Source organism: Microcebus murinus, chromosome X, assembly GCF_040939455.1.
Source record: "Microcebus murinus isolate Inina chromosome X, M.murinus_Inina_mat1.0, whole genome shotgun sequence".
NCBI classification, from domain to species: Eukaryota; Metazoa; Chordata; class Mammalia; order Primates; family Cheirogaleidae; genus Microcebus; species Microcebus murinus.
Window position 1 is genome coordinate 39495335 of NC_134136.1, and position 27859 is coordinate 39523193.

General features: G+C 36.5%; 1 protein-coding gene across 1 annotated transcript in view; it reads left to right on the forward strand.

Annotated features, from left to right (window-relative positions):
- The window catches only part of ALG13 (ALG13 UDP-N-acetylglucosaminyltransferase subunit), a 78310-nt gene that overhangs the window by 35692 nt on the left and 14759 nt on the right, over positions 1-27859 (forward strand). The window contains 14 exon segments of the mRNA XM_020284867.2: positions 922-1084; positions 2800-2875; positions 3924-4032; positions 5175-5239; positions 5555-5655; positions 7310-7437; positions 8884-9130; positions 9565-9678; positions 9851-10007; positions 10490-10610; positions 12724-12756; positions 12859-12914; positions 17686-17851; positions 25180-25374. Of these exon segments, the coding sequence (XP_020140456.1) occupies positions 922-1084; positions 2800-2875; positions 3924-4032; positions 5175-5239; positions 5555-5655; positions 7310-7437; positions 8884-9130; positions 9565-9678; positions 9851-10007; positions 10490-10610; positions 12724-12756; positions 12859-12914; positions 17686-17851; positions 25180-25374 (1731 nt within the window).

A 27859-nucleotide genomic window follows, 5' to 3' on the forward strand; every position in this document is an offset into this window, starting at 1 on the left:
GTATTGATGGGCACTAGGGTTATTTCCACATATTTGTGATAGTGAACTGTATTGCTATAACCATTCCAGCGCCGATGTCTTTTTTTTTTCCTTATGTTTTTCTTTTCACGAATACCAGATTATAAAGATGCAAATGATGTCTTTTTTATAGAAAGTCTTTTTTTTCCTTTGGGTAAATACCCAGTAGTTGGATTGCTGGATCAAATTGTAGGTCTATTTTTAGTTTTTTGAGGTATCCCCATACTACTTTCCATAGAGGTTGTACTAGTTTGCAGTCCCACCAACAGTGTATAAGTGTTCCTTTCTCTCGGTATCCATGACAGCGTCTGTTAATAGGAACTGATTAAATTAAAAAGCTTTTGCACAAGCAAGGAAATAATCAATAGAGTGAATAGACAACCTATAGAATGGGAGAAAATATTTGCATGTTGTACATCCAATAAAAGAGTAGTAACCAGAATCTACAAAGAACTGAGGCAAATCAGCAAGAAAACGTCAAACAAGCTCATTAAAAAGTGGGCAAAAGACATGAACAGAAGCCTTTCAAAAGAAGATAGACTAATGGTCAATAAGCATATGAAAAAAATGCTCAATGTCTCTCATCATCAGGGAAATGCAAATCAAAACCACAGTGAGATAGCACCTAGCTACAGTGAGAATGGCTTTTATCAAAAAGTCCCAAAACAACAGATGTTTGGATGTGGAGAGAAAGGAACACTTAAACACTGTTGGTGGGAGTGCAAACTAGTATAGCCTCTATGAAAAGTAGTATATTGCGTGTCTTTAATTTGAGGGACCTACCATAAATAGGCCTTTTAAAACCTTATACCCATTGAATATGTATGTTAGGTTACAGCTATTTTCATTGTTATAAAAAAATCTTATTTTGACAATCAGAATTTTGTCTGTTTTTTCCTTCAGCCGTGTTATATGAAATTCTCTATAAAGATGTGTTTGTTGTGGATGAAGAAGTGTTGAAAACTGCAATTGAATTGTTTCGAAGTGGTTCTAAGAAGAACAGAAATAATGCTCTGACTGGAAGTGAGGATGCCCATGTTGATTACAAGGGTTCAACTCAGGATAGGTAATAAAGGGAAAGGGGGTATCAATTACATGATAATTATGTTTCATCTTTCTGTACATAATTTGAAAGTAGAAGGAGCCTTGCAAGCTCATGATTTAGATTACACATGCACACATACACATATGTTAGGGTTATATATATAATGTTTTTTAATGGGGGGAGTTTTACCAAAAAGATACACTGTGAGATACTCAGATTTTGGGCATTTTGTTCAAGGCACAGTGTGCTTTTTATTGCTGGAGGAGACTTTAGAGCTATCTAATGCTCACACACCTGTAATCCCAGCACTTTGGGAGGTTGAGGCAGGAGGATAGCTGGAGACACGTGAGTTCAAGACCAGCCTAGGCAACATAGCAAGACCCCATCTTTATTTAAAATTTTTAAAAAACAGAACTATCTAATGCTGTGTTTCTCAAACTTCAGTTGTATACAAATTACACACAGTGCTTGTTAGAAAGAGATTCTTGGGCCTACCTTCACAAAATTTGAGGTAAGGATGGGGCCAAGAATCTCTTTTAAACAAGTACACCAAATATTCTGTAGATAGGCCACGGACCATACTTTACTGATTCTAAACCAGCACCGTCATTTATAAAACCAATAACTAATAACTGAGGTTGAGTGGTTGCTTGACACACACATCCAGCTAGTAGAAAATCTTTCAGGCTAAGCGGAGTTTTAGGAGCTTTTGAGTGTCTGCCTTGATGTGCGCTATGTAGATTGTGTGCCTCTGAGGAAATAGCTATTGAACAGATCTAGTTGAAAACTTTGGGTTGGAAATAATAAAGAGGATGTTGTCTTATATTTCTTCCTGATTCCTAGTTCTGTCTGGAAATTCAAATAGGTTTGATGCCATTCAGGTGTCACCTTGTGTTTTTGTTTTGCATTTCTATTTCTTGGATGTTTAATACTTAGAACTTCTTTGTAGAAGAGGGTTTTTAAAGTTTATTTGGAACTTCAGAGGTGGCAACCATGTATCAGGGTAAAAGTTTGTATTGTTCTTTACTGATTACTTGTCTTAAGGACTTCAAGGCTTGTAGGAAGGCAAGGGTGTATTAGTTATCTACTGCTATGTGACAGTATTACCACAAACTTGGCAGCTTAAAACAACACACTTACCTCACAATTTATATAGGTTAGGAACCTGGGCGTGGCTTAGCTGGATCTTTTGCTGCGAGTCTCACAAGACTGTATTGAAGGTATTGGCCAGGACTGAGTTCTCATTTAGAACTCTGACTGGGGAAAGATCCACTTCCTCACTCATAACTCTTGGCAATATTCAGTTCCTTCCAGCTGTAGAACTGAGAGCTTCAGTTTTTTTCTGGCAGCTAGCCAGAGGTAACTCAGCTCCTTGCTACATTGGGTTGGTGGACATGGCTGTTTGCTTCCTTACAAGCAGCAAGGGGAGAGAGACAAGTAAGATGGGTGAGGCGCAGGGATCATGGGACCATCTTAAGAGTGTATCCTCATAGGAGGTATGAAATATAGGAGGTCATCTCCCAAATGTATTGCAGTACTTATAAAAAGGAAGATAAATGCAAATACTGGGATGAAAATATGTGCCTCATTTTAAGAATTTAGCTACTTCTCAAAAGTAGCTAAGTTCTCGAAGTAGCTAAGTAGCTACTTAGCTACTTTACCACTAGGTGGTGGTATGGTCATTAGACTTAAGTATCTGTGCATTTATATAAAATTCTTTAACTTTTTTCAATTAGGATGGAAGAGTGGGGTGCCTGCTGCAATGCTGAAAATATACCAGAGGGCTACAGTCAAGGAACAGAAGAGGCAAAGGTTTGATATTTTCTAAGGCAAATAATTTTTATACTTTTGGCTTATAGCATCATAACTTAACCTAGTTAAGATCAGATGGTCCATTTTGGTTATGTGGAGTGGAGGAAGAGTTGGTCATGTTTTACTTTGTGGAAGTCTTAACCTATTTGAAAATGTAAAATGTATGCTTAATTTTCTCTGAATTCTTACTCTTATGGAATTTTAGATTTTCCAATACAAACTCTGAACACTTGAGAAATTTCAGAAGCTGTTGTTTTCAAATTAAAGTAATATCGCAAACCTAATATTTAGTTTGTACTCTTCTGTCACTAAGGTTGCTTTTTTTCCTTAAAAAATATAATGCCTATCCTTATTCTAGTCAAAGAAACTGGGTGATAATCCTGGTCTATTAAAGTTGGAATAACTTTATTCCAACTTTATTAAAGTTGGAATAATAGGGGAAATTATACTATCGGTATAGATCTAAAATCAAGTAGGCCTTTGTGTTGAGGCTAGCTAAATAGGGCAAATAATATGACAACAATCTATATACACCTGCAGTACTGGTAATTTTGGAACAGTATTAAATATGCTAATATTCTAGGAAAGCAGAAGAAAAATGATAGTTCTTTTAGAAATTTTTAACAGAATTTGACCTAAAGGAAGTTAAACTTTTCTAGGTGATTTTAGGTTACAGAAACACTTGCACCTGCATGTGCATATGGAGATAATACTTGTTGAGTAGTTCTGAATTTTTAATTCTGGTCTGTGTTGAATTGGTTTTTATGAGGTATGTCCTGAGTTGTTGACTGTTTTAGATATATTTCTGTTCTGCCATCTAAAACCTTTTAGATTATTTGCATTTTATTTCTCTAGTCTCCTGGTTTTTAAAATACATGGTAAAATTTCTTGTGCTGTTTATTTTCTTGTTTTAATAAAGAAGGAAAAGGAGGCATGTGTATATAGTTTTTTTAAAAAAGGAAGAAAAGAACCTTAATTCTTCCTTCCTCATAGAAGCAAGACTTAAGCTAAGGTTGGTGAGTTTGTAGCATGATTATTTTTGTTTTAGTCTCCAGAAAATCCATCAAAGATGCTCTTCCCCTATAAGGTGCTCAAAGCCCTGGATCCAGAAATCTATCGTAATGTAGAATTTGATGTTTGGTTGGACAGCAGAAAAGGTAATGAAACATCAACAGGATACCTTTGAATCCTGACAGATCCAGGAGAATAATTTTGCAAATTGTTTCTTATGAGAGACATTTTCAACATCATAGTGTGAAAAATAGCCTGGTACTTTTATTTTGCTCCGTAGATGATTTAAATACAAAGGAAGAAACAAATAGGCTTAGAAATGGGGAGGGATCTTTTAGAATCTGATGTTTATGTGGGACTTAAACTTTGCAAAGACTGTGTGGTGATAACCTTAAGAGTATGAAAAACTTTTAGGGACTGGAAATAAGCTCATCATAAATTTAAGCTGTTAAGACCATGCTCATTGAGAAATGAATAGGTCAGGCCTGTGGACCAATTTTGACAGGCCTATGGACCAATTTTGATCCAACAGGACCACCTTTTTTTGTGTAGTCTATGAGCTAAGAATGGTCTTTACATTTTTTAATGGCAAAAAAATTAAAAGAACAACATATTGGACACATGAAAATTATATAAGATGAAAATTTCAGTGTTCATAAATAAAGTTTTACAGCAGAGTTTGAGTAGCTCTGACAGAGTCTGTATGGCCCATGAAACCTAAAGCATTTACTCTTTGGCTCTTTACAGAAAAAGTTTACCAACCGTTGAAATAGGTAATTATGTATTTCTCCTTATAAGATATTAATAACTAAGGTGACCAGATGAGGTCTTAAAATTCTGCCTTCAAGATAAGCCTTTAATATTTCACATTTCAACTCCTTGAACTTTGGTTAACCTAGATATAATTAACAATCTAGAAGGAGGTTAAGACCTCATGTAACACAGTAAGTTATTAAAAGATAATAGGCTGCTTTGAAGAAGCTGCATAGTGTTACTTTCAGATTGTGCCTTATTAGGGTTTTGACCAACTCTAAGATTACAAACTTCCAATTTCCATCTATTTGTTTTTTAAAGCACAAAAGTACTCTGGCAGGTCTCTTTAAATTGACTACAGAAATAACGCATCAAGAGTGATAGAATGGCCTTTTGAGACTCTCCCCCCAGATTTTCACTTATAGTGGTAGTATTGTCAAAGGCACTATGGTCAAGGTGAATTAGGAAATTAAGTGTTATAAAATAGGAAATGAACCAGTTGAGTTGAGCTTGAATGTTCATTTTCTTTTACTAGAACTTCAAAAATCTGATTTCATGGAGTATGCTGGGAGACAGTACTATTTGGGAGACAAGTGTCAGGTTAGTTCCTTCTTTAAAGAATCAGTAATCTTCTCCAAGATTGTGCTTTTGGTCATTCATATGAGTTGAGTAAGACTTATTTACAAAGTGCTACGAAAATGTTTTTTAATTGTTTGTGTTAAATTTTAATTATAAACTTCTGCAATAAAAATAAGGTTCTTTCAGTGTATAGTGCCTCCATCGACTGAGACTTCCAGTGTTGATATCAATTACTTTAAGAAGTAGACACTGAACTCCATTTGGGGAAAAGTGGTATTTTGTTTGGCAGAAGTCATATCTGTCAATAGACTTGAGAAATGATGTATTCTTTTTCAGGTTTGCTTGGAATCAGGGGGAAGATACTATAATGCTCATATTCAGGAAGTTGGAAATGAGAAAAATTCAGTAAGAGTTTTCATTGAAGAATTGGCAGAAAAGTAAGAATGTAATAATTTGTTGAATCACTAAGGCAGGGGTCCTCAAACTTCTTAAACAGGGGGCCAGTTCACTGTCCCTCAGACCGTTGGAGAGTGCGCACTGTGGGCCCAGGACGAGTTGGCTGCTAAGTGTGACAGGCAGCAGCGGCAAAAACACCCAGAGGGCCGGATAAATGTGCTAGGTGGTACGCATGTGGCCCACGGGCTGTAGTTTGAGGATGCCTGCACTAAGGTCTTTGGCTCCTGCTGCCTTTTTGCAATATTAAATTGATAATTACTAAGATGCTAGTAAGAGAACCAGGGTTATATCTGTTAGGGGTGGAGAACCTGTGGTTGGGGCCATAGGTGGCCTCCTGGATCCTTAAGTGTAGCCTTTTGACTGAAGGAAAATTTTACGGAACAAATACTTTTAATAACTTCATTAGTTTCCAAACCCTAGGCACTATCCAACTTATTAGAAATGTTAAATTTAAGGACAACAGAATTCTGATACAAAACTGTTCCTAGTAATTGGAAAAGTGGTTTGCTAAATGAGCTCCTGCCAATATCAAGATAAGTTAGTCTAGTCCTTTTCAAACTTTACCATGCATCAGAATTACCTGGAGGGCTTGTGAAAACACAGATTAATGAGCCAAATCTCCAAACTTTCTGATTCAGTAAGTCTGGAGTGGGGCCCAAGAATTTGCATTTCTAACAAGCTTCCAAGTGATGCTAATGCTGTTGGTCCACTTTGAGAGCCATTAAATGAGGCTATGCTACCCTACCAAATAACCAAAAAAAAATCTCAGCAGCTTAAAGCAATAAAATTTCTTTCTCCCTCATTTAGTATGCTCATAGTGGGTCAGCATAGGGGACCCAGGCCAACTGAGGCTCTATTTTAGCACATACTTCCATCATCACAGGCAGGGGGAAAAAGGAGAACATGACAAATCACTTGCTAGATCTTAAAACATCTCACATTTTATTGGCCAAAATGGTTTACGTAGCCAAACCTGATGTTAATGGGGTGGGGAAATAACAATCCTCCTCTAAGGAAGGGCAGCAAATATTTATGAACTAATACAGTCTGCCACAGGCTTTCTTCTGGAATGTGATAGGTACTACAAATAGCTATGAAATTGTGTAAACTACTCTTCGGTGTTTTGTTTGTTTGTTTGTTTATTTGTTTGTTTGTTTGAGACAGAGGCTTACACTGTTGCCTGGGCTACAGTGCCGTGTAGTCAGCCTAGCTCACAGCAACCTCAAACTCCTGGGCTCAAGCAATATTTCTGCCTCAGCCTCCCAAGTAGCTGGGACTACAGGCATATGCCACCATGCCCGGCTAATTTTTTCTATATATTTTTAGTTGTCCATCTAATTTCTTTCTATTTTTAGTAGAAGCGGGGTCTCACTCTTGCTCAGACTTGTTTCAAACTCCTGAGCTCAAACAATCCTCCCGCCTCAGCCTCCCAGAGTGCTAGGATTACAGGCGTGAGCCACTGTGCCCGGCCTACTCTTAGGTTTTCTAATTTAAAAAAGACAAACAGGAAAGCTAGTGTTAGCAGGTTTAAATGGAGTACACTTTAAAATGAAGTAGAAGAGGTTGAATATATGTATCAAAGGAGAGTTAAGTCTGTGTCACACTGACTTCATGGTGATACCTTTAACTTTTAAGGCACGTTGTTCCACTGGCTAACTTAAAACCAGTTACCCAAGTGACACCTGTTCCTGCCTGGAATGCTGTGCCTAGTCGGAAAGGAAGAAGTTACCAGAAAATGCCTGGGGCCTATGTCCCAGAAATAGGTTTGTATGCTAAAGATTTTTATTAGTCTTTTATTTTTTTCTTTCTTATAGCCCCCTTTACTTACCTACATTGTACCTTTTATCTAAGATATATCGTACATCTTGTTCTAGGGTATGGTTATTCAACTTTAGCACTTCATTGTTTGTGTGTGGGAGAAGAGTTTCCTGTGCGTTGTAGGATGCTTAGCAACATCCCTGGCTTCTAGCCACTAGATGCCAGTAGCACCCTCTAACTAGTTGTGACAATCAAAAATGTTTTCAGGCATTGCCAAATGGACCTTAAGGGAGGAAAGGGCAAAATTGTCCTGGTTGAGAACCACTGTTCTAGGGGACTTAAATCATATGTGGGAGCTTAAAAAAATTGATCTCAGAGAGTGTAGAAAGGTGGTTACCAGAGGCTCAAAAGGGTAATGAGGAGCAGGAAATAGGGGTTGGTTAATGGGTACAAAATTACAGTTAGAAAAGGAGTAAGATTTAGTGTTTGATAGCACAGTAGGGCCACTATAGTTAATAATTTATTGTATATTTCAAAATAACAGTGGATTTGGAATGTTCCTAACACAAATGGTAACTATTTGAGGTGATATCTCAATTACTCTGGTTTGATTATTATATGTTGTATGCTTGTGTCAAAATATCACATGTACCCCATAAATATTATAATAATTATATACCGAGAAAATTAAAAATAAAATAATTTTTTTAAATGTAGATTTTAGACTCTAATATTTCAGGGGGAACTATTTTTTTTTTTGGAGACAGAGTCTCAGTCTGTTGCCTGGGCTAGAGTGCTGCAGCGTCAGCCTAGCTCACAGCAACCTCAAACTCCTGAGCTCAAGCGATCCTTCTGCCTCAGCCTCCCAAGTAGCTGGGACTATAGGCATGCACCACCATGCCCAGCTAATTTTTTCTATATATACATTTTTCAGTTTTCCAGCTAATTTCTTTCTATTATTAGTAGAGATGGAGTCTTGCTCTAGCTCAGGGTGGTCTTGAACTCCTGAGCTTAAACGAACCACCCGCCTCGGCCTCTCAGAGTGCTAGGATTACAAGCGTCAGCCACCATGCCCGGCTGAAGTATTTCTTAAAGAACTAGAAAAATACCTCATAGAAGTAGCCAGAGATATTAACAGGCATAGTTTGTTAGAGAATAGTAACGTAGGTGACTGGATGACTCAGTGCTTTAATGGCCTATACTAAATTGCCTCTACTAAAGATAGTGCTGAGGTACTCATTGATACAGAAATTACCTGCTGGTTTTGCCCTTCTAAATGAAAGATCTCTAGTACATCCTTGAAAAATACAAAAATTCCTGTCTTATATTTATTTGGTTTGTTCCTAAGGAAAGCATCTGAGAGTTAAAGGCAGTGTAGGGTTGGGGGTGGGTTGATCACTGAACCTTTTGCTTTGGTTGTGAAGCTCATTTGCTATTTCTTTGTCTAAAAGCTATGTCAGAGATGGATGTGAAGCAGCGGAAGAAGATGTTCAAGAAAGTTCGAGGGAAAGAAGTTTATATGAGTATGGCTTACAACAGGGGAGACTCCCTTCTCCCACCTAGGCTTCAGCACAATGTGCATTATGGGCACGATCCTCCAATGCACTACTCACAGACAACTGGCAATATTATGTCTAGTGAACATTTTCATCCTCAGCGTTCATCTCAGAGACAAGGTCGGGGATGTAGGATGCCCAGGTGAGACATAACTGACTTTCAAGATAATGTATGTCTCTGTTTGGTTCTTGGAAATAATTCCTGGCCAGAATTACAATAGAATTGAGATACATCATAATAGTTTAGATTTCATTTATAACTTATGCCTAAAGGGAATATAGAGGAGGGAATTCATGTATACTTAAATTCTTATGAAATGAATTCATTGGCAGAATTGTGTTCTCATAGTCTAGGAAAATATGAAACAGTTGAAGAGATGCTAGAAGACAGAATGCCATCAAGATGAATGTCCATGTGATATATGGCACTGTGTCCATTAATAATGAATAGGCCTAATGCTAGTATTGGGAAGATCAAAGCTCTTTCTAGTAGGATGTATTAATTCTGTTTAACCACAGAGGCTGGCCACTCAAGCGGTAGTAAAGAGTTCTGTTTTTCTTTCCCTTTATTGTTAGGGATTCATCTCGTTTTATAAACAGGCAAAACATGGCAGGCCCTAAAGTTGGTTTTTACCCTGGCCCAGGTAAAAGATGCTGCCAGAGCTATGATAATTTCTCCTATAGATCTCGGTAAGTATTGTGTTGAAAGTCAGAGAAAATGGATAAGTCTGGTTTCATTGCTGAGTACTGGTTTTTAAAAAGTGTCAACTTTGAGATGCTTAAACCACATTATTTAGAAATTAGAAACAAGTTACTACATTTTATCATTTTTTTCTCTTTTTTATTCTCCAAACTACTTAAGTTCCTTTAGACGTAGTCACCGCCAGATGCATTGTTTGAATAAGGAGTGTCAGTACGGCTATGCCCCAGAGAATGGACAGATGCCCAGGGGTTTGGAAGAAACTATTACTTTTTATGAAGTTGAAGAAGGGGATGAGACTGCTTATCCAACTTTACCTGTGAGTGGGTCAAAGCTTTACTCAAAAAATCTATTTACTTTTTTCTCTTTTCTCTTCTCTTTTTTCTTTTCTCTCTTCTCTTCCCTCCTCTCCTCTACCCTCCTCTCCTCCCCTCCCCTCTCCTCTCTTCCCCTCTCCTCTTCGCTTCCCTAGTAAAGGCAATGTGAATAAACTTTAGATTTTTGCATGAACAACCAAATCTCTTTCTGGAAAATGGAGAATTTTTCCAGATGTTCCTATAAAAGGGGGTAGAGGGAGACAAATCTTGCCCTATATATTATGGGCTAATATTTTCTGCTTTCTTGATTATTCACATTTTATTTTAAAGTACATTTAAAGCATTTAATTACGATGTTCTCATAACACAGCAGTTCACATTGTTAGACTATTTTTTTAACTGACTTTCAAAACAATCTTTTAGCGTTTTTTGTTTTTCTGACTATCTAGGGATAATTGCATGTGTGTATGTTTCTTTGGTACAGAATCATGGAGGTCCCCCTACCATGGTTCCTGCTGCTTCTGGATACTGTGTTCCAAGGCGGGGACATAGCTCAGGCAAACAAACATTGAATTCAGAGGAGGAAAATGGCCAGAGTGACAATGGTGAGTAAATTATAGTTAAATATTTTTAAAAAGATGATTCTTGTGACATAGCACATCAAGGCTATGAAGTTGACCAAAGGTTTAGTTTTGGGGTCTCATTCTGTTCCAGTAGCTTAATTTTGAAAGAGTTATAAGTTCTCATCTCAGAGCTTATTAGGTTTTTGAAGATGTCTTGATATTTCTCTGAAGAATAGACTCCTATTTCAGTAGGCCCCACTACATTATATAAGTTATTTTCAGCTATCTGCATAGGTCTTTTATGAGTTTTGATTTGGTGAGATATCAGTATGGAAAACACTCCTTATTACTAAGGCACTATTCATAGTTGTCCTCACCATTTGTATAACTACTTTAGCTTTTTCATGTAACTAGTTATTATTTTATGTGACTGCTATGAAATAACAACTTTACCCACAGATGTCTACTTGATCTATAAACATTTTTATTAAATCTTTTGTTTTATCTATTCTAAGTAATTATAATTATAGTCCTTGTAGCTCTCTGAGGAATGTGGTATTCCTATTTAATATGAGGAAATTGAGGTTCAAAGGGTAATGGCAGAGATATAATTGTTTTGTAACAGCTTTGAGATATAATTTATATACCATACAATTCACCCATTTAAAGTGTATAATTCAATGAATTACATAACCATCACCACAATCAATATTAGAACATTTTAGATTACCCTTCCTAGGCGGAAACCTTGTGCCCATTAGTAGTCACTCCCCATTTCTCCCAACACTCCTACCCTTGGCAACTCCCAGTCTGTCTTCTGTCTCCATGTATTTGCCTATTCTGGACATTTGCTATAAATGGATTCATATAATATGTGGTTCTTTGTGACCAGCAGAGATAGATTTTGAACTTTGATTTGTCTGACTGTAAAGCCTGTATATACATACATACATACACTCTCTCAATAGTCATTGACATTTTGCTGTTTTTTAAAATTAGATTAATATTTTTCCCAAAATGTTAAGGGAGTACAGATGTTTTTGTTACATGGATACCTTGTATAATGCTTAAATGATACTTTATATGCCTACTGAAACAATTCTGGAGGATTGGGTGGCTGAAGGAGGTGTGAGGCATTCTGAATAACTTGACTTATTAATACTTTTTGTTATTTATGTGGAAGAAAATACATATTTCTAGGAATTTAATGAGAAGAAAAATCTAGCACCAGAATGATCTGTGAAAACTTTGTACATGCATGTGCATACATGTGTTTAAGGACACTCATTCTCTGCTCTTATTCAGATGATCCTTTCAGCCCTGTAATTTTAGATGTACTACTAACCTGTAGTGGCATATTTGAAATAACCAAATCTTTGTTCTCACTAAAATCCTTCTGTCTGGAGGAGTTGCATGTATGGGTAGTTGATAAGTGATATGTTTAAGAATCAAATCCAGTTTAGACCTGTGGGGTTTTATTTGGTGGAAAACTATCCAATTGAAGATTGACTTTTTCTGCATTCAGTGGCACAGAAATCTTAAAAGTACTTCAGTCTACTGAGCTGTCATTTGAAGATGAACTGGTTTTACATGTAGTAGTTCCATAAAACAGATTAGGTGTGATATATTCCTTTAATATCCACGTAAGGAAACAGGGTTATATTCAGATTACTTTATATAGTCATTGTGCCTAGTTCTTTTCACTTCTGTTAACCCTCCTTACAACCCTTATGAGCTAGATAGTCTTATCTTGTTTGACAGTGAGGAAATTGAGTCACAAAGATTAAATAACTTGCCTAAAGTCATGTGGTTAATCAGGATTCAGATCTAGGCAGTCCTTGCTCCAAAGCCTAAGTGCTTAATCACCACACTGTGTGTGCTGCCTTTCTGGAAAAAATGGATACAGCTGAGTTTTCACCTCTGCCTGACCTCTAAGAGCTAAGGGAATTTTCACAGGAGAAATTTGTACTGTTTACAGCTAATCTCCGGCTTCAATATCTGTTGATTAATATGAAAGCTCAAATCACCTTCTAGGATGTATACATTTTAGTTTTGAATATATATCCATAAAACTTGAGAAACAGCAAATGCTGGCCATTTGGCTCTGTTGAGCTAAAAAGACCTGTGTAAACATACTTCTGTCCTTTTGTTTTAGGGGGATATCATGAAGAATATCTTTATCCTTCAGGTCAGTGAGATCGAGATACAATCTGACATTTATCATTGTTTATGGAATTTCAAACTATAAAATAATGCTGATTTTTAACTTTACTTTGGCTATGTCCTCTAGAGCCAGACTATGAAACTTCAGGTGTTTATAGCACAACTGCATCTACAGCAAACATGGTAGGTATTTAATAATAGCAAACACTTATAGCTCCTACTGTGTACTAGGACACTGTTATAAGAGGTATACATATAAATGTATTGAAATCAGAACAACAGTATGAAACAATTGGTACCATTCTCATTTTTAGACGATGAAATTAAGACAAATCATCCAAATTCATATCCCTTTCTGAAATTTATTTAGAGATATTCCTAATATGTATGTATTGGTGTAAGGAAGTTCTAGCATTGGCAGTAACGGTCTTTTAGAGGGCTTTATTATTTTTGTATCAGTCAGAATGAACCATAAACCTCACTCAATAAAAATTTGTTATACTACATATCCAGTGGAGGTCTGTAGGAAGGCTGGCTTGGGAGCTCAGGCTGATGGAGGCTCCATCCATGATTGCCAAGACAGGAAATAAAAGATAGTACAGGGTGCACTGACTCTTACAGCTTCCACCAGAGATGACCCATGTCACTTACTTACTTTTCCATTTCATTGGCAGTAGCAGGGCCCACTGAAAAGTCTAACTTCCTGTTCTTGGAAGGCAAAAGTTAGAAACATTTTAACAGCACCAAGGACTACAACATTCAACTTGTTCTCCCTCCCATAGGCACATACTTGCTTCTACTCCAAAGGAGGCAACCTAAAAGTCCCTTTCAGTGTAATCAAACTCAAAAGCCCAGGATTTGGGGGTAACATATAGAATTCTTTATATTGGGTCCAGATGTGGATTATATTGATCTTCTAGCCTAAAACCTAATGTACAAAGTTTTTTATACCACTACCCCTCCCATTTATACTGGTGGAGCAGGGACTGAAAAATTGCAGTAAAAATTACTCAGAAAGGGGGAAAACAGGAAAAACACAATTACTGGCCTATAGAAAGTCTGAGGTCTTCATGGGTAGTCATTATAAAGACCCCAAACATGCGTGGGGATTATTCCCTGGAGGAACTCTCTGGTTCATTGTTTTCTGGGGATCTTGGTTACTCCAAGGCCCTTTTTTCCTTGGAAATCTTTGAAGTAGGCATTGGAGAATAATTCATCCTTGGCAACTGAGCAGCTTTCTCAGCCTGCTACTTACTCATAGAAGATTGGGGCCCCAGGGGTCCTTTCATCTCAGTTGAATGATTTTAGTTCTGGGTTGTGATTTCTTTGGCTATGTGATTAATTTATTCTGCCTCTCTGTTTTCTGTTAGTTTCATGTACCAGTAATCATACTGACAATTCTTTTTTGTGGATGTACCACTTTGATTTGCTCTAATTCTGTGCTTTTTTATCCCTATGTTTCTTTCTACTTGATTGCAGACACCTTGAGCTTATCAGGCATTGATGGACTAGCCATACATTTTGGATACTTTTCCATGAGCCATTTTGTCCAAGTGCAAGGATTTACTGGGTATTATATCCTGAGTTGAACTCTTGCTTTGAGACATCTAAATGCACTCAGATTTCAACAATGATTGAATTCTTACACAGAGGCCAAATTTTAACTGTTTTTTGTCATTCGAAGCATCTGTCAATTTTACCTTTTACTATTTAGGGTCAAAACAGTTGCTTCTTTAGCCCTATGAGACGCTGTATGCAAGGACTCTCTATTCCCTTTCATTCCTGCTTGAAAACTGCTTTCTACACATACCTGTCTTAAAATACCTTGCTCTAAACTCTGCCGAAGTAATCAAGACACAATACTAACATTCTTTCTTCTAAACTGCTTCTACTAAGAGCTCTACATATTTATAATCTCCTCCTAACTTAGGTTTTCCTTATAGCAGCACCCTACTTCTAGTTACCAATATATGTTTCAGTCAAGCTAGGTTATGCTGCAGTAACAACCCCCCAAAATCTCTGTGGCTTAATGCAGGCAAAGTGGCTCTTGCTAATGTTGCATGTCCAATGTAGGTTGGTAGCAGGCCCCTGTTGATCAGTCACTCAGGGACCAGGCTGATGGACACATACTTTCCCAATCATCTCAGCAGGGCAAAAGATACAGAAATTGAGCACTGACTCTTATTAACGTTTGTGCTCATATTTCATTGGCCAAACAAGTAACATGGCAATACCTAACTTTAGATGGACCTGGGAAGGGCAATCCTACCATCAACTGGAATAGTTATAAAAAACTTGAATAATTACCCTCTATTCTCTAATTATGATTAATCTTAACTTCATGTACTATAATTTTTGTTTTTATTGTTTAGGCCATAAATCATATGGAGAAGAAAACTCTAATTTTCTTCCCCTTCTTCTTCCCTTAATTTTCCCCCTTCTAGAGAAGGAGTCTCCCTTTCCCCTACCATTACTATTCATATATCATGTGCTTTTTATATTACCTCTTGAAATAGCCATCCAATTGAATAGGCAAGTAAAAATCTCACCATTGGGGGGGATGGCAAGAATAAACACTAGTTCTTTCTGTTCCTTTAATTTCACTTGTCACGTGTCTCTTTTTGCTGTTAATTTACTTAACCATATACCCCAATAGCTTTCAGTCTCTTCATGATATGCTTCGCTCTCACCCTCCAGCCACCAAATCCATAGTAAATTTCTAAGTGATTTTTTTTACAGCATTCTGTAAAGGGGAGGGCCAATGTAGGACTTCAATAAAAAACTCCAGTCACAGAACCTTCTAAGAATCCATAAACATTTATTCCTACTTCTTATTTCCATGCCCAACACTCAACTAAATCCTTCTCTAGAATTGTTTAGGAATTCACACAGGACCTTCTGAGCCAGGGCAGATGTTTTCTTTTTGACAAATACTTTGGCTATACTTGAACACAAACTTTGGAAATATCCAATATTAGGTCCATGTTAAGTGGGCTCATCTTTTCATAGTAGGGTTCCTCTTATTGTTCCCTGTGATCATTTACCCTATTTTTCTCTGTGTTTTACCAGTATTGTCAGTCTGCTGCTAGAGCTTTTGCTGCCATGACACACTGTCATGCATAAGTCTGAGCCTTTCAAAATCATTACTTTTACAAGATAAGGTCTTGAGCCAGAGGAGAATAGTGTTTGGGTCCTACTACATCTGTTACATTCTGCTTTGATAGGATGCAACTGCATAACAGGTTAACTCTTGTCCCGAGATACATCTTCAGATAGAATGCTTTTTTTTTAAGCAAAACTACTGTTGATCCTATTGCATTTGAAGCTTTTAAGTCAAGAAAGGCCACTGAGAAAGTGTTTAAATTTCAATTCTTAGTTACATTTTAGTATCTGCATTGGAACTAGAGTTGGGTGTCATGAGGATCTCTCTAGATAGTTAACAGTCACCTAAATTAGATGCTATTGTGATACTTTTGGGAGCATTGTCTTAGTAGTCACTTCTAAATTTGAATTATTTCAGGACAAATCACTTTTATTTAGTTTTAGGACATGTTGAAACAAAGCAGATCTTTTATTGATGTGTTGTTTTGTTTCTTGCTTTCCTCTTTATAACTTTATTTCTATATTCATTAAAGTCTCTTCAGGATGTAAATTCATGTTCTGTGTCTTCTCGTGACACAGTTACCTCATACAACTACTAGAAGGTAATCTTCATGGTATTATCAAACAGTTAGTTACAGTGATCTGAACAGAGGAAAATGAATTTTCTTTTACTTTCATCCTTCAAAGCAACTGCTTGTGTTCCTTTAAGTATTATAATCTTGTGGTGTCTGGCACAGTGATCAGTAAATTCATTCAACGAATTACTGAGCATCTGCTGTGTTCCAGACAGTATTCTATATGCTGGCCTTGGACTATTCATAGTCTACTCTGAACCTCTTAGTGTATGAGTGACTTAATAGTTACCTGTCAAGTCCATCTCATTTACTGAAACTTAAAGCTCTCCTGTAGAATGAGGAGTCAGCATAAAAAGGGTAGCAGAAATCATAGGAGTGAATAACATCATTCTGGGAAACGGAAGAGATTGTGAAGAGCATCCAGAATAGAACTAGTAGGTCACCACATTTTAGAAAATGGATAGAGAAGAAACAGGCAGGGAGGGAGGAAAAGCAGGAGAGTGAAATGTTATGGAAACCCCAGTAAGAGAATGTTTCAAGGAGCAGTCAAGTGTCAGTTGCTGCCAAAAGGTCAAGCAACATAAGGATTAGGAAGAATCTACTAGGATTTGTTGCCATAGAGACCACTGGTGACCTTGAATGGAGTTTTAAAGGGGGTATCAGCCACACTGCAATGAGTGGTAAGGAAGTGGAAACTGCCATTAAGGACAGTGTGCTCAAGAATAAGTCTGTTACTAGTTACAGCAACCCTGTACTGGGTGCTGAAGGGAAGTAGTCTGTACTCTTGAGCTGTGGCATAAGCAGAGAAAAATTGCAGTCTCATGAAGTTACAAAAAATGAAAAACACCTTTTCTATTAAAAGATGTATGCTTATGTGGGGAATTATATATGCATGTATGTAAAAAGGAATGTATCAAATCTCTGGAATAATGTGCAGGAAACCCTGAGGTTACCTGTTCAGGGAGAGGGCAGCTAGGCAGATGGCGAGCATGGGTGGGAGAGAAACTTTTCATTGTATACAATATGATACTTGATTTTTAAAATCATATTAATATATTACCTTTTCAGAAAAATGATAAAAAATTAAAGCTCTCAAAGTAATCTGGGATCTTCTAAAAGAAATGACCTTTCTATTTTAGGGTCTACATAAAGATTGATTTCTCAGTGTTGTAGTTATCAAAACAAAATACTATTTCCTGAAATTTAGGATCAGATAACAGGCTGATACTGTTTGAGAAACCAAACTTAGAGTTTTGAACTTTCTTTCATACTTGTAGGTGACGGGAAATTCTGCAGCAATTGCAGCTTCCTGTGCCAATAATGTTCCAGCTCCAGTCTTATCTAACTGTACAGCAGCTAATCAAGCTGGTAGTTGCACTTCAGTTTCTTCACAGAATGGTATACAACCTCTATTTGTATCTCCACCTACACAAGGCAGGCCAGGTAGGTTATTAGTGGGTGCTTACTTTGGAAGCCTCTTTTCCTGTTCATAAACATGCATATACAGCAATTCTAGTGATTAGATGTGATTAATTTCTAAAATTAAATATAATCTACTTAAGTATGTCTGCCATTGAAGAATCCATGATATTTGGGGATCAGGGTTTCAATTTTTTTTCTTACAAATTTGGCTCTAAGATTTTGTATTTATTGCTTTGCTACCCACTGAATTTTTATAGGACTTGTACTAGTTTTTCAAACTTTGAGTTAGGTTTTATTGTATACAAATTAACAGAAAATTTTCTCACTTTATGGAATAAATTCCTGAAAAGTTTATTATAAAATACATTCCTGTGTAATGAATTATTGTCCTGTGAATGTCATAATAAAGAATATAGGTTCTAGAATTTAAGTTCTGGTTAGAATTCTGGTTTTATAACTTACTAAATGTAATTTTGGACAAATTATTGAACCTTTCTTATCTGTGGCTTGTGAGTACTGATAGTACCAATTCATGAAGTGCTTGTGGAATTTCAGTGAGTTAATATAAGTTAAAATTCTCAGCAGAATTCTGAGAAGGTGGTGGCAACAACAGCATTAGCTTTTCAATACAAGTACCCAAATCAAAATGGAAATAGGAAAACCAAAACCCTTGGACATCATCTACAACAAAACTAGGTGAAAAGTTATCCCCATGAACCCCACTATTGAAGCAGGTGGGGACAAACCACCTGTCACAAGACCTACATGCTATCAGCCTCTGTGAGGGAGTAAGAATACAGAAGCATTGAGGATGCTATTTTATGGACCTGAGAAAGTGGGGTGGAGATTTTGGAAGTAGTAGCTAAAACTGGGAAGGGATTTGAGCTCTCTAATACTAGAAAAGTGCATGAGGCACATGGTAGAAGACTGAAGGGCGCAGAACAGTACCCCTAAAGACTCTTCAGAAGTGACCGGCTAGGGCTCATTTTTAAGGATAGTATTCCTCAATGGGGAGAAACTGCTAAGAGTAGAATCAGAATTGATCAGGACAGGGAAAAGAGTAAAAGAGCATTAAGGTTGAATGTTATACAAAGATCTCTTTAAAAAGGGAGAATAATACCCCTACAGACAGTGAAAGCATGTTAGGAATGTACCCACCAAACAGAACTAAATAAAAATGATTTCAAAATGAACTAAAGACATTAATAAAATACTAAAAAGCATTAAAGAATAACATAAATCAGAAATAGAAAAATTCACATAGGTAACAAAATTCAGGAAAGAATTAGAAAGGGAAGAAGGTCATTTCAATAAGAAGGATTAAACTGTAATGAGCTTGAACAAATACAGGTTGAGTATCCCTTATTCAAAATGCTTGGGACTACAAATGTTTCAGATTTGGTTTTTTTTTTTTTTTTTTTTGGGAATATTTGCATTATACGTTATACTTACTGGTTGAGCATTCTTAATCCAAAAAAATGAAATTGAAAATGCTCCAATGAGCGTTTCCTTTGCACATCATATAGGCACTCAAAAAGTTTTAGAATTGGGAGCACTTTGGATTTCAGTTAGTCAGATTAGGCATATTCAACCTGTATGCAAAACAGGTAATGCTTTAAGAGAAATAATAAGGATGTAAAAAAGGGAAAACCTAAAATTGAAAAAAATGAAGATAAAGACTAAGAAGTGTCTGGCCGGGCGCTGTGGCTCACGCCTGTAATCCTAGCTCTTGGGAGGCCGAGGCGGGCGGATTGCTCAAGGTCAGGAGTTCGAAACCAGCCTGAGCAAGAGCAAGACCCCGTCTCTACTATAAATAGAAAGAAATTAATTGGCCAACTGATATATATATAAAAAATTAGCCGGGCATGGTGGCGCATGCCTGTAGTCCCAGCTACCCGGGAGGCTGAGGCAGAAGGATCACTCGAGCCCAGGAGTTTGAGGTTGCTGTGAGCTAGGCTGACGCCACGGCACTCACTCTAGCCTGGGCAACAAAGCGAGACTCTGTCTCAAAAAAAAAAAAAAAAAAAAAAAAAAAGACTAAGAAGTGTCATTGAAGTTAGGCAAAGAGGATCAAACACTGATAGAAGTCTTTGAAGAAGAAAACCAAAGCAAGGGAACAGAAAAAATATGAAAAGCTATAATTTAAAACCTTTACTGAAATTAAAAAAAACTTTTAGAGAACATACCGAAACAGCATGCTACATATCTGAGAATATTGACCTAGACCAACCAATGCCAGAATATTCTAGTAAAATTACTGAACTAGAAAGTCATTTGAGTATCTAGCTAAAAGGAATATAACAGAAATAATCATTAAATTTTGACAGCATTGCTGTATGCTAGAAGATAGAGAATATTTTTACCATTGCAGAAAGTTGTATTGGACAACAATGTACTAGAGAATGAACTTTGAATTTTAAACTACCAAAACAGAGACATCAGAGTAAGACCTGGTGATAAATATTAAATACATAGCTACTTGTAGAATTAAGACAAAATGAGGGCTGAGAAGTTGAGAATATACTAAATAGTAGCCTTATGTTTGAACAGCGTAAATATAGCTATTTTTAAAAATGATAGAATTGAGAGAATATATATAGGACATGTTTTAATGCTCTCAATGACATCAGGTTCTTTTATCTAGATACTCAGAGTGTTATTCTGAGGTTGTGTAATGTGGTCTAAAATTAATGAGTAACTCAGATGTTCTAATTTTATCATTTTCCTATATTCTTGTTAACCAAGATTTTCTGTATGTAAAAGAGGTAATACAGATGTAGCAAAAAGATCGCTTCTTGGCCTTTGGACTTTTGGCTAAGATCAAATGCAGATGTGGCAAAGAAGCCAAGTAAAAACTTTTATGGTCTTGGATTTGAATCGGAAGTATCGATATGAACTTGAGATGTTTTATCTTTACATATATGTTTCTTAGCTCTGTCCACTGAAAGATGTAGAAAGAAGTATGCCTAGCACACAGTTTGTGGTTTTAAAATACCATTTATCGCTTTTATAAAAACAAGGATTTGTGGAGAAATGGCCAATTCCAGGTCTGGGCAGGAAATGCTCAAGATGAGCTTGGAATATCTCATTATACCAGATATCAAGGAAGCTATCGAGTACTGGGGTCTTGTCATAAGGACTCAGGAGCCATCTTGAAGAGGTTTCCACTGGCTAGAGATAGAATAGTTTGAGCCTTAACAATGACAATTACAATAAATTGGAACATGTCAAAAATGTTAAGTTCCTAATGATATTTTAAGAATTGGTCACCTTAAGAGTATGAGAAGAAACCAATTCATTTTCTTTAAAACTGGAAAATAAAGTAAAAGAATCAAGCCTTTTATCTGGCTTTCTCATAGGAACTATACCACTGATTAACCAAATAATGGATATGGGGAAGTATCCCTTTATAATAGTATTTTAACTAGTCAATAAAAAAGTGACAGAACATAATTTTGTAGTTCATAATGAATGGATGGACATTAAACATCAGTAGCTGCTAAGATTGCAAAGACAAGCATTAGCTGTAGATGTGCCAAAGGAATCAATCCTGAGTCTGATCCAGTCTCCTGGATCTAGCTGCCTATTGGCAGGAAATACAGAAGAACATGTTGAACTGCAACATGAGTGTGTTATCAGCAAAATTGAGACTATGGAAAGCTTGACAAGTCAAAGGGCCCAGGTTCTTCAAATGAAAAACTGTAAGGAAATGAGAGGGATGGAGCAGGGACCAATAGATTAAAAGACATCCTAGATATGTCAAATATTTTTTAATGGTAAGATTAAAAAACTCTCTAGAAATGCACATTTGAGTGACAAAACTCTAATAAAAATTACAAGGAAGTGATTATTAAAGTTACAATAATGTTAATCATGGGGGAAGGAAGAGGCCTGTGATTGGGATGCGGCAAAGGAAATTATTTGGGGTGATGGTAAAGTTCTATTTCTTGACCTGGGTGGTATCTACCTTAAAATAATTCATTAAGTCATACATTGATTTGTTTTCTGTGTATATTTAATTTATAAATAAGTGTTTAGCACCATGCCTGGAGCAAAAAAACGTGATATATGTTAATATTAGAAATTTTTTATTGGAAATGTTAATGTAGACCCTGATTTTACTACATTGTGTTAATTGTAGGAGAAAACATTGGCTGTCTGCTTCTGGCAGACATCTGAGCTTAAAAAATTCAAGTGACTGGTGAATCAACCATGATAATGTTTCATTTATATGGAATAATTGAAAGTTTACCATTTAAATGGCAGATTTTTCTAAAAATTGTAGACTTCATTTATCTTTTTGTTCCTTGAGTCACAGGAATTGTATCACTTATAAACTTCAGTGATAACTCTGTTTTACTAGATCTGGCTGCTTTTTAGTTCTTTGTCATTCTTGTCAGTTCCCTAGATGAAACAACTGATTCCCACCCACCTCCTTTGTTGTTCATGTGTCTCTTTGGCAGGCCCCTCTCTCATCCTTTAAGTTACTGCTAATCTGACAGGTAACTAACTAGATATGATGATTGCCTTTGCTTATGAATCTCCTCATAGGCATTAAATCCTGGCAACTTCCAACTTTGAGTTGTGGTAACTGTTCCCAAGGCTTTTGCCAGGGCAGGAACTAGTCATTCACTTGCCCTGAGTGTAAAATTTTGAGCGGGTCCCAAAAAACTATCACATTCATTCATTATTTTTTAAAATCAAGATTAATGAGAAAAAATTCATGATGAACAAAGTATCGATTTTAAATAAAGGGAGAAAGTGTGGGTTAAATTTAGGGTGAGTTGAATGAGGCATTTACTTTTGGTGGTGTCATACAAGTGCAGAGTTGGATCCTGCCTTCATTGAAAATCTTGATATTTTATCCATCATAGATTTTTTGCATTAATTTTGGTGGCTCTTTAAATTTTGCACTGGAGTGCCTCACCATTAGATATTCATGTTCTCTTCTGAAATGTCCTGAAACAGACTGTAACTGAATGGACGGGGAAATCAGCATTCTGAATGCATTACATTGATTTCCACTAATATTTTAGAAAATTTTGCTTCCGTGGTTTGGAGTCATCCCTTGAACTGTATCTGTTAAGCCTACAGAGCCCTTTAAGTCTGGGGATGAGATGCTCATGTAGAGCATCTTGAAATTGTAAAAGCAACTCTAGCAATTTGAAATTGTAAAAGCTTTTTCTTAGAGGGCTTACTGTAATACTACACATTTATAAAGAAGGTGATTTCAAAGTAACCTTCAAATTTCTGCTACCTTTCATTCTTTCAGGGCTATGGGAATTTATTTAGCTACCTCTAGTTAACTAATCTAGTGTCTAGTAGTTGGTTTTTACCTAGTGATCATAATTACATTCTGCTATCTTTAGCTAATTGACTTTACTCCCTTTGCTTTTTAAAACAATGTGATTCGTTTTGAGTGCTAGTTTAAAAGGATTAAGAATAGAGTTTTGTTGGAGAAGCCATTATTTTATTTTAAAAAAATCAATAGATCTAGAGCATTTGGGGATATTCTGAAAATTAAATTCCTCTTCCACAACTGTAGAAGAGATTTTAAATGTATGACAAAACTCAAAAATGGTTGAGCAAAGTTTAAAAATGTGCCATTTAATTTAGATGCAGTGTAATTCATTTTTGGTGCCCAGTTCTATGAGTTTGGACAAATGCATACAGTTGTTGTGATAACTACCACCACAATCAAGAAAGAATAGTTTCATCACCCCTAAAAAAAATTGTTTATCAAGTTTTAAATCACTCTAAGAGGTACATCTCCTATTCCTATTAGCCTGTAACTATATAAAAGATATAGATGAGTATATTGTTAGTATTTGTCAGTGAATAAAAACAATGTGGATTACTTCTTGCTAAATTACCAGAATAACAGATTCACCTTGTGTGGACTGTTCCTATACTAAATTCAGTATGCTAAAACTCTGAATTCAAATCTTTATTTTTTTTTTTTTTTTTGAGACAGAGTCTCGCTTTGTTGTCCAGGCTAGAGTGAGTGCCGTGGCGTCAGCCTAGCTCACAGCAACCTCACACTCCTGGGCTCCAGCGATCCTTCTGCCTCAGCCTCCCGAGTAGCTGGGACTACAGGCATGCGCCACCATGCCCGGCTAATTTTTTATATACATATCAGTTGGCCAATTAATTTCTTTCTATTTATAGTAGAGATGGGGTCTCGCTCTTGCTCAGGCTGGTTTTGAACTCCTGACCTTGAGCAATCCGCCCACCTCGGCCTCCCAGAGAGCTAGGATTACAGGCGTGAGCCACCGCGCCCGGCCTCAAATCTTTATTGAATAATCATACTAAACTTCTATACTTTTCAGGGTTAGAATGATAGTGCAGATAGGTATACAGTGGTGAAATTTGGTACTTGAATTTCTAAGTTGGTTAAAATGGTTCAATTAAGCTTAAGAGTTGTTGTATCATCTTTTGTCAGAAAATTTAACAAATTTAGCTGGCATATTATATATAGAGAGATAAGTGTTTTATCTAGGTTGGAACTATGTTTTATCGTCAGGATTAATATTTAAATATTTTAATTTCTTATGTCAAAAACTGAAACTTTTAAATGAGTATTGTTTTTAAACTATAGTAACAGATGTAGAAAGTTAAATAAAATATTATATCTAGCCTCTTTTGATTTAGATTCTGTACCTCCTTAGAAATAGAACTGCCATGATTTAGTGTTCCCTGTATTCCTCAGATGCTACCAATAGAAGAAACCTTCAAGAATTGCTAAAATTTGTAATATCTGCAATTTAGTCTATCTCTTATTAGCTTCCACATCTTGTGATTTGACTGAGAGTGACAGATTGCTGAAAATATTCTTAAATTTGCATTGGGTATTAAACTAAGTTAAAAGTTTGTTTTAATGGCGTTTTATTCATATACCTGTTAGCTAAACATTAAGAGTCTGATAGTCAAAGCTCTGCCACTTCCAGTTTCTTCCTTTTAATTTCCAGTAATTTTCTTAATTCAAAACCACATGTAATGAACCAGTTTTCAACTGCAGTGTGTAAAAGAATTTGTGTACATATGGAAATAACACTCATCAGAAATCAAGCATGTGGGACGGGGGAGGAGGTGGGAGGGGAAGGGTAAATTCACACCTGACGGATACAGTGCACACTATCTGGGTGATGGGCACACTTATAACTTTGACTCAAACTGTACAAAAGCAGCTAATGTAACCAAAACATTTGTAGACCTGTAACATTCTGAAATAATTTTTTTTTGAAAAAGAAGTGTTCTTTGACCTCAGTGACACAAGAAAAGTACAAGATGAGCTACTGTTTATAAGGAGTTGTGCATTGCTACTTTTTTTGTTTGTTTGTTTTTGTTAGTGATTGCCTCACCATCCTATCCATACCATTCTGTTCCTATTCCTGCTGCTGCCGCCTCTCTACCACCACCGCCACCGCCACCACCACCTCCTCCTCCTCCCCCTCCTCCTCTTCTTGATGTGGGAGACACTTCAGGCTTACCACCACCACCTCCACCTTATTCCTGTGATCCAAGTGGCAGTGATCTGCCTCAAGGTAAGTAGATTTTAAGACTTGGGTGAGAGTTATTTAGACCTGAGGATTTTTTTTTTTTAATTTTAGAGCATATCTATCTTTGGTTGACCTCTATGGCTAGGTAGGTGGGGAAACAAATGGAAATTGACTTGAGAGTTTAATGATTAGGTAAGTGATTAAAGAAAGGAACAATCAAAAACTGAAAGCCGGCCGGGCGCTGTGGCTCACGCCTGTAATCCTAGCTCTTGGGAGGCCGAGGCGGGCGGATTGCTCAAGGTCAGGAGTTCAAAACCAGCCTGAGCAAGAGCGAGACCCCGTCTCTACTATAAATAGAAAGAAATTAATTGGCCAACTAATATATATATATAAAAATTAGCCGGGCATGGTGGCGCATGCCTGTAGTCCCAGCTACCCGGGAGGCTGAGGCAGAAGGATCACTCGAGCCCAGGAGTTTGAGGTTGCTGTGAGCTAGGCTGATGCCATGGCACTCACTCTAGCCTGGGCAACAAAGCGAGACTCTGTCTCAAAAAAAAATAAAAAAAAAAAAACAAAAAACTGAAAGCCTAATCAATAAGTGGATGGTTAGTTGACTCATGCTGCATTTTTGGGTAGCTACATGTCTGTCCTAAAGAAGATTATCAAATGGATATCTTTGCTTTTCTTAATGATGTTTCTTGAAAAGCAGAAGTCAGTATTAAAATTTTCTTCATTTCTTAAATTCTTTCCACATGGCTATGAAATTGTTGAAATCTTTGATATTTAGGGGTCCAACTAAATTTTAAAGCCTTGGATTTCAGCTGTGTGCTTTTGTTTTCTTAAACAACTAAGGAGTAATTTTCCATCAGAAATTCTTTGTTACCTCTCAATGTGGCAATATTTTTCAAAAGAGAATTGTAGTTGAGAGTTGTTTGTAACTTACATATACTTCCTTTGCCATAACATTCTTTTGATATTTCTAGCTACTTCTCTATTCTATTTTGGGATTTTTTCCCAGCCCCTAAAGTAGTCACCAAGATGTTCTTCAACTTTTCGCCTACCTTTAAACTTCATTATTACTTCTGTGTAGTTGATTTCCTAAATCTAACTAGCCTTGGCCTTGGAAATTGCAATTACTTGTCTCCAGCTACTTGCTAAATATTTTCACTGAGCTTTAGTTTTCATTTCAAACTTAAAATATCTATAATGAAATTCCTCATATTTATCTCCTCCTTAGGCCACAAAACGTTGACTTTCCTCCTCAGTTTATTATTTTGTTAAGTGTTATTTCCAACTAATTTACCCAGTATCTAAACTCTAATTCCTTTATTCCTCTCCTCTCCCTTACCTCCTTGTACCCAATATGTACTCGGTCACCACATAATGTTGGTTTTGCATTTTTCCAAAATTTTATTATGAAAATATTCAAATGTTCATCACAATTGAATTTTAAAATGCATAGTCATATATATACCATTGAGATTCTTTTTTGGTAATTTATAAATGAAAGAAATTTATGTTCTCATAGTCCTGGAGGCTGGAAAGTCCAAGATCAAGGCACTGGAAGGTTTGTTTTCTGGTAAAAACCTGTTCATCATAGATAGTGCCATGTACGTGTCTTCACATGGCAGAAAGAATGGAAGGACAAAGGGGGGACAAATGCCATATCATCATGTGCTGCTAGAGCAGCAGAGAACACCTAGATTCTGTCATTAATGTTTAACTGTACCTTATCATCACATTTCTGTTCATCTTTCCCTCCGTCTCTGTTAATAAAATCCGTCTTATTTTTGATGAATTTAGAAGTAAATTGTAGCCATCAATGTATTTCCCCATAAAAACTTCAGTGTACATATTAACTTGAGTTCAGTATCTAGTTTTTCCTTTTGATGTAAAGTTTACATATAATGAAATGCACAGAACTGAAATGAACACTAGCTGAATTTTAACAAATGCATGCATGTACATATGTAACCCAAATCTCCATCAAGGTATAAAATATTACCATTATTCCACAAAGTTCCTTCATGCCCTTTCCCGGTTTTTCTCTATGCCCATCCCCATTTCTCCCCCAGAGGCAGCCACTGTTCTGTTTTTTTTTTCCACCACCTATTAGTTTTACCTGTTTTAGAATTTCATATAGTATAATCATATAGTAAATGATTTCTATAGAAACTTGGCAGCATGTTTTTGAGCCTTATCCATGATGTTGCATATTTTGGTACATTTGCTTTTATTGCTGGGTAGTATTGTTGATAGACAACTGAGCTATTTCCAGTTTAGGGCTATTAGGAATGAAGCTGCTGTGAACATTCTTATAAAAGCCTTTGTGAATGTATGTTTTTTATTTCCTTTTAGCAAATACCTAGCATTGGAATTGCTGGGTCATAGACAGGTGTGTTTAATTTTATAAGTAACTCAGTTTTCCACAGTTGTACCATTTTGTATTTCTATCAGCAATATATAAGAATTTCAGTAGTTTCTCATCCTCACCAGTATTTAGTGTTGTTACTTTATTTAATTTTAGCCA